At 34.9% G+C, this 13138-nt stretch overlaps 1 protein-coding gene across 1 annotated transcript in view; it reads left to right on the top strand.

Annotated features, from left to right (window-relative positions):
- DNAH5 (dynein axonemal heavy chain 5) overlaps nucleotides 1–13138 on the top strand; it is a 122360-nt gene that overhangs the window by 88102 nt on the left and 21120 nt on the right. Inside the window, 9 exon segments of the mRNA XM_066341255.1 lie at nucleotides 1450–1564; nucleotides 1778–1954; nucleotides 5536–5739; nucleotides 7136–7315; nucleotides 8187–8324; nucleotides 8917–9052; nucleotides 10526–10842; nucleotides 12101–12256; nucleotides 12694–12876. Coding sequence (XP_066197352.1) covers nucleotides 1450–1564; nucleotides 1778–1954; nucleotides 5536–5739; nucleotides 7136–7315; nucleotides 8187–8324; nucleotides 8917–9052; nucleotides 10526–10842; nucleotides 12101–12256; nucleotides 12694–12876 — 1606 coding nt within the window.

Here is a 13138-nt window from a genome sequence, read left to right on the forward strand (position 1 = left end):
AAGTATATTCTGATACGCTTAATTTCAATGCTTGGCTTGTCTCCTTGCACAGCAAAAAAAAGGTATTTTTAACTCCTAAAATTATGTTCAGGTTATTCAAATATTGTAGTCACTCTTCTCATGTAAGCTAAGGACTATATATATATGGGGGGGGAAGGAAAGAGTAGTGGTGCATGAAAAATAGAGGTAGAGGGAATATGAGGTGAACATAAATGATACCCGTGTGTTTTTAAACAGCAAAAGAAAACATCTATATGTAATTTCATAATATATTGATAATAGCATTTAATTTGCTTGGGACCAATTTTTTTTTTCTTGCTGAACACTTGTAATCTCTTGTTATGAACATGTAGGGAATATCCTTAGTGGTTTTTTGAACAGAGGACCTCACTTAGACTCTTGAACTTTTTACTTGTAGATTGTGAAAGTGGTTTTGATGTACTTATTCCTATTTTCAGGTGCTTTATTAAACTAATGGTACCTATTTGCAGATATATCTTCATATCAGGAACACCCAACTATAATATAAAATTAGAAATTAGTGTATCAGTTGGTAGCACCCTTAAGAAAAACTGCTTTCTCAGTTTTGAAATATTGCCAAAAAGAGCTGGAAACATTAAAGAAAAGCTTAAGCTTGTTTATTTCACTTTAAAACATTCTTTGTCTTCAAAGTCAAATTTAGTTTGAAACCTCTAGTTATGTTAGGGGTGAAGGCTTGTAAAGCAGAAGGATGTTGCCCTGTTTTCTACCTTCAGATTTACCAACTTAGTCCATCAAGTCCAATTTCTTCCACTTAAAATTACTTGCACTGTCTGAATTGCTTTGTTGGGGGTTACACTTTGTTCAGCTGTCCAAGTACTTCACAGACTTTGCAATAGCAGCCTCTGTAGAGGCCCTTTAAACTTGTCTGGAAAGTCCTAAGTGAAGAAATTTTGATAGAAAAAAGCACTGTTCAAGGGGTATTTTAATGCTGAATCAGAGAAGTCTTACCTCAATACTATTTTTTTTTACTCTCTTTTGTTTGGTCTTGGTTTCTTTTCAGTGTCCGCTTCAAATAAGAAATGTTGAGTGGTTATAATTGCCAGAATTTTGGTAATCAGAAAATGCTTTCTTGCTGTACAGAACTCAGTTATTTGAGTATTGGCTCAAGAGTGACATTTATAGAACCAAAATGTAGGATTTTTATGCAATATAAAGACATACTGCTTGATTAGAAGTGGGTAAAATTTCAAGCCACAATCTTTATTAATGTACTTTATCATCCACTTTATTGATTCTGAAGATATCAGAAAGGTGAAAGTTCTGTCCAAGTTTTATTTTTGGTATAAAACATTACGTATAGAACATGTAATTGTTCATTCTGATTGATGTGATTCACTGCATAGATGGAAAGTAGAGTGTAAATTGCATAGCATATGAGATGCTTCTTATTTTGCTTTTTAACGTCAGAATAAATGGTGGTCTGGAAAAATTGAAAGAGGCCTCTGAGTCAGTAGCTGCTCTAAGCAGAGAACTGGAGATAAAAGAAAAGGAACTTCAAATCGCCAATGAAAAAGCTGACATGGTATGTACAGCCTTCAAAGTGTATTGCTGTTTGATTTTTTTTTCTTTTTATTCCTTCTATTTTGAAAAAATTAATCAATTGAAATGAAGTTAAGTATTGGAAAGAAAGGATCTTGCAGAAAATGATCTTATTTGAGTTTTCAGGATTTGGACAGATATGACTTTACAATAAAAACTCTTTTAATTATGGCATGTGGGTTTTCTCACCTTCTAGGTATTGAAAGAAGTTACTGTAAAAGCACAGGCTGCTGAGAAAGTGAAGGGTGATGTTCAGAAAGTGAAAGACAAAGCTCAAGCTATTGTAGACAGTATCACAGTTGACAAAGCCATTGCTGAAGAAAAGTTGGAAGCTGCCAAACCTGCTTTGGAAGAGGCAGAAGCAGCTTTACAGGTTAGTACTTGGACCATGTATAACGTTACCACTGAGAAGGTGGATGTCTCTGAAATATGAAATCAGAGGCGCATGGCATAATTCTTCACTTGACAGAAAATAAATATATGTATCTTGAGGCTTTTTAGGTTCAGTTTTGCTTTCCTATTTTCACATGAATACCAACCCCCGAATAGTCAGTTTTAGAAAAAGGCAAGTTTTAACTTTCTTTGAAACTGTAATTGATATAGCATGCACTGCAGGTTGATGTTAGACTAGTAACTGAATATTGATACTATTGTTAAACAGCTGTGCAGTGAGTGAAGTGCTCTCTGTGTAAAATCGATTGTAATTCCTTCCAAATCCAAACTTTCTATTGTAAGTTTTTGCAAAGAAATTGCATTTTCAATAAATTTTCTGGTCCACTGTTTTCTGTCTTCTTAAAAAAAATGTTTTCTTAGGAGTTGTGGCATTACTAAGACTTCATTTCCTTCACCATACTTTTCTTGTAAAGTTTTTTTTTTATAGAATGCCCATCTATTTAAGATTTAAAAAGACTAATATTAGCCAATCTTGCATAATATTTATCTTTGTCTGCTCAGCTGACTTTATAGGAGGATGTGCCTCAAGACATTTTACTGTGAACAGTAATAGCAGAATCTGAACTATACCTGTTAGATGCTAGCAGGGAGCTTACTTCTCAAGAAACAGACAAGTATGAAGAAAAACCTGAAGGACAGACAACCCTTAAAGGGCTTTATGTAGATTTACTGGAAGTTATATCTTTCCATTTGAGAGGCTGCTAGCAGCTAGGATGGTTAAAGACTGGCTTGAAGGACTGTCATGATTAGCTTTGAAATCTAGTGTAGAGGAATTTTTATGGATCTTCTGAATGTTAGACTTCACTTTGAGTGAGAGATGTTTAACAGTCTCTGACTGCCATGATGCTTAAAGGACAGAATGCAAAAATCTAGAAGAAGGTTGATGAACTGACTTCTGGGAAGAGTGAAATAACAGAAAAGGTTTGGATTAGAAGACTCTGATATAAAACCACAGGAAAAAGGTTAAAGAATTAGTAACAACAAAACAACAAACCAGGTAGTGTACAAGTATTCTGAAAAGTGAAAAAATAAACAATGTTAATTAGTCAGCATCTGTAGTATAAAGATGATATCAGTATCCTGTGTCAAGAACTGTACCTTATTAGAGCTTACTTTCTGCTTTTCATTGAAATGGCTGAACCAAAACAATACTGCTCTTCTTGAAATATAGGGTGTTAATAAATGAAAACCTGATTTCAAGTAAAAGCAACACTGACATTACTGTAAAACTTCTCAATAGGAAAAAAGTATTTGGGCTTTATCTTGAATTTCTTGACTTTTCTATAATAAATTGCTTTGCCTATGTCTGAAGGGGAAAGGCAAACTATCGTATAAAGAAACCTAGAATGTGTATATATTCTCAGCATGCATTCATTCATTCACTCCCTTAAGCAAGAATCTGTCGCAGTGTCGTGGCTGTTCCTGCCCTGGCTAACCCTGACACTGCTGGCAGGGAAGGTACTCTCCAGTGACCAGGTCACCTTAGAGGTCCTGTGGGTCCTGGCTGGCCCTTGGCTGGAGGCAGTGATGGCGCGAGATAGAAAGAGGGGACACTGTCGAGGGTCAACCAAACTGGGTTTATTTGCCCAGGGTGTCTGCCTCAACAGAGACCAGGATCACCCTTGTGCAGTAACTTTTATCCCGGGGGTGGTACAGAGGGATGGGTTCTGTGTGGGTCCAATCAGAGGTAACTCAGGCGTGGCTCAAGACACAATAGACAAACAGGGGAACAAACCAAGGTGGGGTAGGAGGGGAAATCTGGAATCCTGTCTTATCACTCGAGGCTCTCCCTAGAACCTTCCAGACGTAGGGAGGGCCCTCGAGGTGATAGGCAGGGCCCCTGGGTTATATAACGAATGATTGACAGAAAACAGTGACTGGGGTAAACCAAGCGGGGAATAACCAAAGGGGTACATGGAACAAACCATTATAAATGACTTCAAGTAATAAAAACATACATAACCCAAAACACACCACCACAAGAATCTTCTCTGTATGGGTCTGCATCTTTGAAAAAATTTGAAAAATGAATCTCATAATCATTACAGATTTTCAAATTTGAGCTAGGGATTCCTATGGTAAAATTCTGCTTGCAGAGTAGATAAATGCCTATTAAAATATTTGATAAATAGAAATGTCATGACCCAGATGAAAAAAAAGTGATTAGCTATTTCACTCCCTTTTAAACAAATTTTAAGAATGATAAATGCTACATTAAAATATGTACACAGCATCTAATAAACATTTCTAAACATATAGTAAGATTATTTTTTCAAAGTTTGAGTAAGAATTGTCAAAGTTCAGTAAAACTTTGCCCTGTAATAAAAATAACATATTAAATGCACAACTTTAGACAAGTAAATAAATAAAATTTAAATGTGAAAATGGTGCCACAATTGTATATTAGCAAAAAAAGGCTGAGGTGAATTTCCTAACAGACCTAACAGTTTCCTAACAGAAACACTGGTTAAAGTTTTCACATAGATATCTGGAAAAACTCTGGTGAATTATTTGGTGCGCATTGAACCAAACATGCAGCAAAATATTGAAGGGAAGCAAAGGGCTGGCAGAGGGAAGGCAATCTGTATAGTCTGCATTACTTTGAAGTCCCTTCATTGAAGTATAGACACCAGTAATTAAAATTTGCCTTCATGAAGTGAGGCGTGTGCTAGGCTAGAAGCAAGGTGTCATAACGCTCACAGTAATCTGTTGCTTACTGTTTGGGCTGTCACGTACTTGGATTGACTAAACTGTCTGTGAATAAGCAAAGCTTCTGCTCAGAGCTGTGTGGTAGGAGCAGGTCTGCTCATCAGCAGTTCCCATTGTTCTGTGGTTTTGCTACTCTGGATGTGGTGCAGTAAGCATGACTGCTCAAATCAGTTCTCTAAGGAGACGTCTTCATCAGACTTTTCTGATAAATCTTTTCTGATTCATGATGTAGAATTATGAGTTACACTGTTAGACTTGCACCCAGGCTTATTTAGCCTTAATAGGGCCTTGGTTTTTATACTTTATTAAATTTATTTTTCTTGCAGGCCTGCTCCTATCCCATGAATATTCCTGGTAAGATGTATAAGAAGGTGCAAACATACACATATACCATATATCTCTGTGATTTCCTTAATTTGACTTTATTTGCTGGATGTCAACAAAAAGTATTTCTTTTCTAGACTCAGTTTCTGGTCAATATGTTCAAATTTAAAAAAATTAAAACTTCAAGATGTTTCTGGTTGGCTCTTTTTTATTGTCAAAACAGTTCATGGTTGTTTTGAGCTTTAAGGTCCTGCTGTAGAGGTGTTGTGCTGAGGCTTCCTAGCAGATAGGAGTTAGTAGTGAAAATCTTACTAGAGGGTCCTTCTAGCTTCATGCTTTTTAGAGGTAAAAATAGCAATTTTTTTTTTCTCCCATTGATTAATGCTGTTGGGGAGATTTTGCTCCATGTTTTATTAACTAAAGATGAAATTAACAGTAATTGCTTTGTCCTTTGTTTTGAATTCCTAGACAATAAAACCTGCAGATATTGCCACTGTCCGCACACTGGGTCGGCCTCCTCACCTCATCATGCGTATCATGGACTGTGTGCTGCTGCTCTTCCAGCGTAAAGTCAACCACGTAAAAATTGATCAGGAAAAACGCTGTACCGTCCCATCATGGCAAGAATCTCTGAAGCTGATGACAACAGGGAACTTCTTACAGAGCCTACAGGTGCTTGTACAACCTTGATTTTATTATTTTTTTAATAATGTAAGAAAATAAGTGACAGTGTTTTCTCTGGTGTTCATGGGACAACAAATGTGCAAGGAAAAACACACAAAATTAAGGGCTTAAGAATACAAGAGGGAAATCTGAAATGTTAAGGGCTTAAGAATGAATATGTCAGAATGAAAGAAGCTTTAATCCTTCTTGCAAAATCATGTCATAAATCAATTGTAATTTTTCCAAAGTAAGGCAATGAAATTGTTTTAGGTGACAAATGACTCAAAGCTTTAAGCATTTGCTTTGGATAGCCATTACTTATCTGTTTCATTAAAGCTGATAACAAATATCTTTTTTCTGGTATTTAATTTTTCATTAATTTTTTGACATTGCAGCCTGTGCACTGGCTTGCAAAAGCATAGATTGTTATTAGGATGAATGCAATCAGAAATTTTTAAAATTTGGGATTTTTTAGTTCACAGCATTTGTCTAGGGAAATGGAAAGACTATCTTGTAAACAAATGCCTTTTCATAACTAAAACTGGTAATATGATTTGCCTAGTTGGAATAAATAGTATGTTTTCCTGCTCCACTGACTGTTATCATCCCTGATTTCTGCATTTTGAGTTTACTTGCTTTGTCCCTGGTCTAGTAAGAGCCTTGAGCAGCTTTGTATGGTTGGTAGTGGCATGGATGTTACTTATGTAGTATTCATATTTCATCTACTTGTAAAGGTTTTTAATTTTCTAAAGGGCTTAAACATTTCATTTTGCTTCTGCTTAATTAAACCTATTTGTGCTTCAGGGAACAGTTATTTTTCAAGTTTGTCTAGGATAGGTTTTCATTACATTTTTAAATAAATTATTGGGAGAAAATTGAGGCTTCTCAGGAGGAAGAAGGAAAAATATGCTTTTTCAAGAAAAGAGTAAAAAATTCTTTAAAATTAAATACATTACACTAATTAGACAAGGTAATTTAAGGGTGAGATGACTAGCTGGCCCTTTGAAAGGACTGTCTTGTAGAATGTATGTTTTTGAACTAGAATTTAGCTCTTCATTTTCTTTTTGAAGATTGTTAAAAAGTTATCCTATCTTAAGCAAAATGAAATTTCAAGCAGAACCAGTGATGTTTTGCAACAATGATTAGCTATGTTACAGTAATAGTGAGTGTGAGATAGCAAAAATCATAACTGCACTCAAACTGTTTTCCATTTTGTAAGTATATATAACAGTGGAATGACTTTGTAAAGGTCTTAAAGATGCATGCAACAAATAACTTCGTTTTACTTGTTTGTAAGTAACACTTGTGATCTTTGTAGTGTTCTGTGTGTTCTGAAATACATGTATATATAATTTGCACTTATTACATGTGTTTTGTATCCTGCACTTTTAAAAATTTTTTTCAGCAATTTCAGAAAGACACAATTAATGAAGAAGTGGTAGAACTTTTGAGCCCTTATTTTGAGATGGTGGACTACAACATTGAGACAGCTAAGAGAGTATGTGGGAACGTTGCTGGCCTTTGCTCATGGACCAAAGCTATGGCAGTATTTTTTTCCATCAACAAAGAAGTATTACCTTTAAAGGTACATCTGTTAGTCAGTCAAAGACACCCTTTGCTCCTTCTCATCCTCACCTGTTTGCACTTGAGGATTTAATCTGTGAGAAACGTCATCTGCCTTATTTGTACTAGTGCTTCCCTCTTCAGAAATTTATAATCTTGAACACTGTAATTCTACAATAAAACATATTTCAAATGTACTTCCACTTGAAAGTTGTCAAATTATGAAAGAGATGATATGATTTTATGCCTCTGAACCCCTACTGAATGGGGTTAAAGCATCTGTCATTTAGTTAAATACATTACTGCAATTGCTCTACATTAATTTTGAATTAAATAGAAAAAAGCCTAGATATTTGGTTCTTTTAGTGTTCCAAATCTCAGTTCATAAGAAGATTGTACAGAGACTCTCTTGTCAGTGTTATGCAGAGAAAAAAAAACCAGGCCTAAGTAGCTCTAATGAAAGTCAGGAAGAACATGGTGAAGCATGTTTAACAGAGAATAGTTTGTATTATAATAGGAACGACTGAGAGGGGAGCAAGATTTGTGTTTTGACCTAGCATATTGATTGGACAAATCAAGTAGACTTCTAGAGGCATCATTCTCTTCTGCAAGCCTCATCAGACTAACTTTTTTGTCACATGAAGAATGACTGGCATTCCCAGAAGTATTTTTGATTATTTTTTTCTAGTTGACATTAAACCAACTGTTCAAGTGCAGCTATCTGAAATAAGAATTTGTTATAAAATTCAGATAAGAGGTTTTGCTGAGGGATGAAATCCATACTGAAGAGTTTGATTTCGTAATGTAGTACAAGAAAGCTCTCTGAAATACGTTATAGGAAATGCTTTGAAATTCTCTTTGCGAATTCACTTTTACGTTTTTATGCTCTGTAGGCTAATTTGGCAATTCAGGAGAAACGCCTAACCAGTGCTATGCTGGATCTGCAGAAAGCTCAAGAAGAACTGGGAGCCAAGCAAGAAGAATTAGATATTGTGCAGGCAGAGTATGAAAATGCAATGAGAGAAAAACAGGTGAACTGCCTTTTACAGAGAAGAAATTTCTATACTTGCTTTAAGGAACACTTAATGTGTTTTGTCAATTTTATTATGATTCCTTGAAAGGATGTTGATGGACAGCAGATAAGAGATAGATAATATTTGAATGCTGCCTCTTTGCTTTTGACCTCTCTCCTTTGCCTCTGATCCTCTCCTCTCTTCCCTCCCATCTCCTCAAAAACTATTTTATTTGTATTTGTTATTCAGTGCCTACTACTGTAACTTCAAATTTCATGTATGCTATATATGTATAATGTATTCTGGGTAGAATTCCTGAGAATGAACGAGTATCAAGAATTTAACATACTATTCAACAACTGCACCAGAATAAAAGTAAAGAACAGAAATACTAAAAAGAGATATTGTGTCATGTTTCTGGGAGATGGTGATAGTTTGTCCTGATGTATTTTTTCCATCTCACTTTTCCTCCTCTGCATGGTGATAGAGATGTTTGAGAATATATTTCTAACCTGTTATTTATCTACTGGTTTAATGAGATGCAGAGATTTTCCTGACCTATCAGATACATTACTGTAAACAATTTCTCTTGGTGCGTGGTTTTCTCTAGACTTTGCTGGAAGATGCTGAGCATTGCCGACATAAAATGCAAACTGCCTCAAGTCTTATAAATGGTTTAGCAGGTGAAAAAGAGAGGTGGACAGAACAGAGTAAAGAATTTGCCATGCAAACCAAGAGGTTAGTTGGTAAGTTTTTACCCAAAACTTTGAACTTGGAAGCAAGTTGTTTGAGTTGTAATGGGTAGTGAAACTGAAAACATTTGAAAAGTCAGACTTTTCCTTTTAATCTTAGAAGATCTCTGTCTCAAAAATTACAGTAATTGTTTTAATTCTCTTGCTAAAGCCCTGTTAGGTGAAAAAATAAACATAAGGCTAAAGTTCATATTTAAAAAAAAAAAGATAATGGATGCTGTGAATGTGGTGGCACATATTTGGGACTGTAAACTTTTACCTAGACTGATATTTGTGGGTACCAGTCCAAAGAGAGTGGTATGGTAGCAAGCACCAATAAAACGTGTATGACTAAGAATATATACAGAGGCAAGGAAGACTGATACTCAGGCACTGACATTTATATGTAGAAATCAATATTTTTAACTGCAGTTACTAATGTTCATAAAAAATTTTCTTCTTAGAAGGTCATTATTATTTTTTAAATTTGCATTTGTGAACTCAAGTACTCTGTAGTAAATAATTGGTTTATTATTTAGATCAATAAATGAAATTTATCTAGTCATTTACTGTAGGCTGAAGTTTCTCTGCCTTTTCCCTTGAGAGGCTGCAAAAAAGCAGCCTTGTTGTACAGGTTGTATTATAGTAACTAGGTTGTATTTTATTTGCCGGTATAGTATATACATGTGTATAAACTTATTAAAAATGCAGGAAACCTTCCCTGCAGATTTATCCTATTTCATTTATAGATAACTTGAAAATGCCCATAAAGTATTTGGGACTCAGTATCAAAGTATGATATCTTCTCCAGTTTAAATCTTGCCTCCTTGTTTCAGAGGTACAAAACCCCCTCAAACTATGGTGTCTTAAAATTTAGGGGGAAAATTTTGCAACTGAATTTCTTTTAAGTAGATTAAAATTTTTCAGACTTGATACCTCCATAATAATGTCTGAGACAGTTTTTATTACCAGTACTCATCATTGTAATTGATTTACAATAATTTAATTGAATTATTACTTATAAGGGGTTCCGCCATGTTCCCTGCCACCCTCAAACAGACACCCATCCCATTGTGTAAGCCTGTTCTTATGAATGCACAAGGAAATGATGGGATTAAAAGTTTGAGTACGTCCTTTCTGCCATGTTCTGCTAGTGCAGGATCTGGTGTTTGGAATAGTATTACATGTGTGTTGAGGTGACCTTAATAAGCTGCCAGGTGCTGATCTCTTGATTCTTGCAATTGCATAGTAAGAACAAATGTAAATGTAAAGTAAATGTGGCCTCTACTGAAATGTACCATTGTCATGACATGAGCCTTGGAAAAAAGATTGATTTACCTTCTTTAAGGGTCAAAGCGCGTTCCTCAGTTACCAGCCAAAACATGTAGCAACTAGTGAAGGGATCAGCTTGTTCATTAATAGAATTGGCAAAGCTGTAATGCTTTTTTTTTTGCCTTTTTTTTTTTTTTCTTCTTTTTTCTCTTTGAGGTGATGTACTCCTGGCTACAGCTTTTCTGTCCTATTCTGGTCCTTTTAACCAAGAGTTCCGCAGTCTACTGTTAAATGATTGGCAAAAGGAAATGAAAAGCCGAAAAATTCCTTTCCGTAACAACTTGAATCTCATAGAAATGTTGACTGATGCTCCAACTATCAGTGAATGGAACCTGCAAGGATTGCCAAATGATGACTTATCCATACAAAATGGAATTATTGTCACTAAAGCATCTCGTTATCCTTTATTAATTGATCCACAAGCACAGGGTAAAATTTGGATTAAAAATAAGGAGGGCAGAAACGACCTTCAGGTAATAGAAATGCTTGTGCTTTTATAATCCTAAAAAATCTTACCTTGCAAAGCATTACAGTTCAGTAATTCACCTTAGGATGCTAGAATGCTTAGGAAGTCACATTTATGTAAAAAGTCTGATTTGAATATAAAGAATATCTCAGATATGTTTCAGTGGATTTGAGATTTGGCTAGAGGTGGAAATATATTATTTAGCACTAGTAATGCCATTTGTTTAATGAATTTATTATAATGAAACATAAACTTTGGAAAATTGGCTGGTTGGGCATTTTCTGGTGATAAACATGTTTTCAGAATAATATAATTGTTAGGAAAAAGCCACCAAATAGTTGATTAATACAATTTCATGTTAGTGTTTATAAGTTAAGATTCACAGCAAGATATTTTTTTCATCTTTTAATCAGAATTATTGTTAATTTCTGTTGTCACTGTAGGGAGGTCAGCTGCTAAGTGCTGCGAATATACAGGGCAGATGTAGTGCTATAATGTACAGTCTGAAGCAAGATACACAAATTCAAGTCAAACAAGAAAATTTGAGGAAGAATTACTGGCTGTAATTATGATTACATTAATAAACCAGCTTAAAAAAAATCCCTGAAAGCCATAAAAGTAGTTTGAGGTGTGATAATAGAGGGGCTCTGAGAATACTACTACCAGTTTCATGCTGATTTTTATCTAGGTGTGGAAACCTTTAATGGCTGTTTAGTTATGATAAAAACGATTATTTATTAATAACTTTATTAAAGTCTAAGCTGACTGTGCTTTTTGAACATGTTGAAAATTCCAGTTTTACTGGGGGGCTATTTAAAGAAAAGATCATTTAAGGTCCTGTTCCATGTAAAACTCTAATTTTCAAGGGTGAAAAAACCCCCAGAATACTTATTTTGGAATTGACCCTGCTGCAGTTTGACTTGGCGATGTTATCCAAGATGAAATTAAGGGTGCTAAAAGGTTCCTGTGAATTCTTCCTGTGAAATTCTTGAGTAGTTGCACACATAGGATATCAAAACTGTAAATGCTCAGGGCTGCTTTTCTCCTACCTTTGCAGCTGAAAAATAGAACTTTGCATTCATGAGATCTGACAATAGGATACGCTGATGTTACCTTTCCTTGAGCTCACAATCTTTGCCTAAATACTAATCTACTCATGGGGCTATTGTTTTGGCAGTACCTTAAAGAAAATTAAATTATTTATAAATATATAACTAGCAAAAATCTTGGTAAACGGGCATAAGATTTTGCATCTATGTTTTTAGATCACTTCATTGAATCACAAGTATTTTAGAAACCACTTAGAAGACAGCCTTTCTTTGGGAAGACCTCTTTTAGTAGAAGATGTTGGAGAAGACCTTGACCCAGCACTTGATAATGTTTTGGAAAGAAATATCATTAAAACAGGTTCAGCCAACAAGGTAAAAATACAACAAATGAGCAAACGTGGAAATTCCCCTTTTGTCCCTTCCTCTCCCCACACCCTCTCCTTAGCAAAGTAACTCCTAATAAATGTAGGACTATAAAAAATGAAACTAATTTAAACTTGATTAATGCTAATACAAAAAAAAAAATAAGGTAGGGTTTAAATTCAAAAATGGTTGATATATTTAATATATAGAGATACTTATTCCTTTTCTTATGGAAATTTTTAGAAGCCGAAATAATTTTTCAGTGGGCCCTTTAAAGTAGTCCTTGACTGTTTTCAACCTTTTTGTTTTGCATCAGATGTATAATTTAAAGCTGGATTTTTATGCCTTTAAGCAGAAAAATGTAACCTTTTTCCTACATGCAGTATCTGAAAAAGTGTGTATTGGCTCTTGATATTTCAAGACTTCTTTTTAATATTTTTCTTAAGGTGAAAGTTGGTGATAAGGAAGTAGATGTTATGAATGGCTTCAGACTTTACATTACTACAAAACTGTCAAATCCATGTTACTCTCCTGAAATTAGTGCTCAAACCTCCATCATTGACTTTACTGTAACCATGAAAGGTCTTGAAAATCAACTCTTAGGCAGAGTCATTCTCACAGAAAAACAGGTAAAAGAACTGATTATATCTATTTTCCTGGTTGTAGTTCTTGTATTTACCTGTAGAATGCTTTAATTTTAATTTATTACTCTCTATTACCCCCTTGCAAAGTAACTTCCTGGCTCTCTCTATTGTGATTATTCCTTATATAATCTATTCGTAATGCTTTAAAAAATGGCACAGAAGCAATTGACTCGTCCATGTGGAAGTTTCTCTGTCTCCTTATTGTTGCAACTATACTGTGTTAACCTTATTTTTCCTGCCTCAGTGA

This window comes from Sylvia atricapilla, chromosome 1, assembly GCF_009819655.1.
Source record: "Sylvia atricapilla isolate bSylAtr1 chromosome 1, bSylAtr1.pri, whole genome shotgun sequence".
Taxonomy (NCBI): Eukaryota; Metazoa; Chordata; class Aves; order Passeriformes; family Sylviidae; genus Sylvia; species Sylvia atricapilla.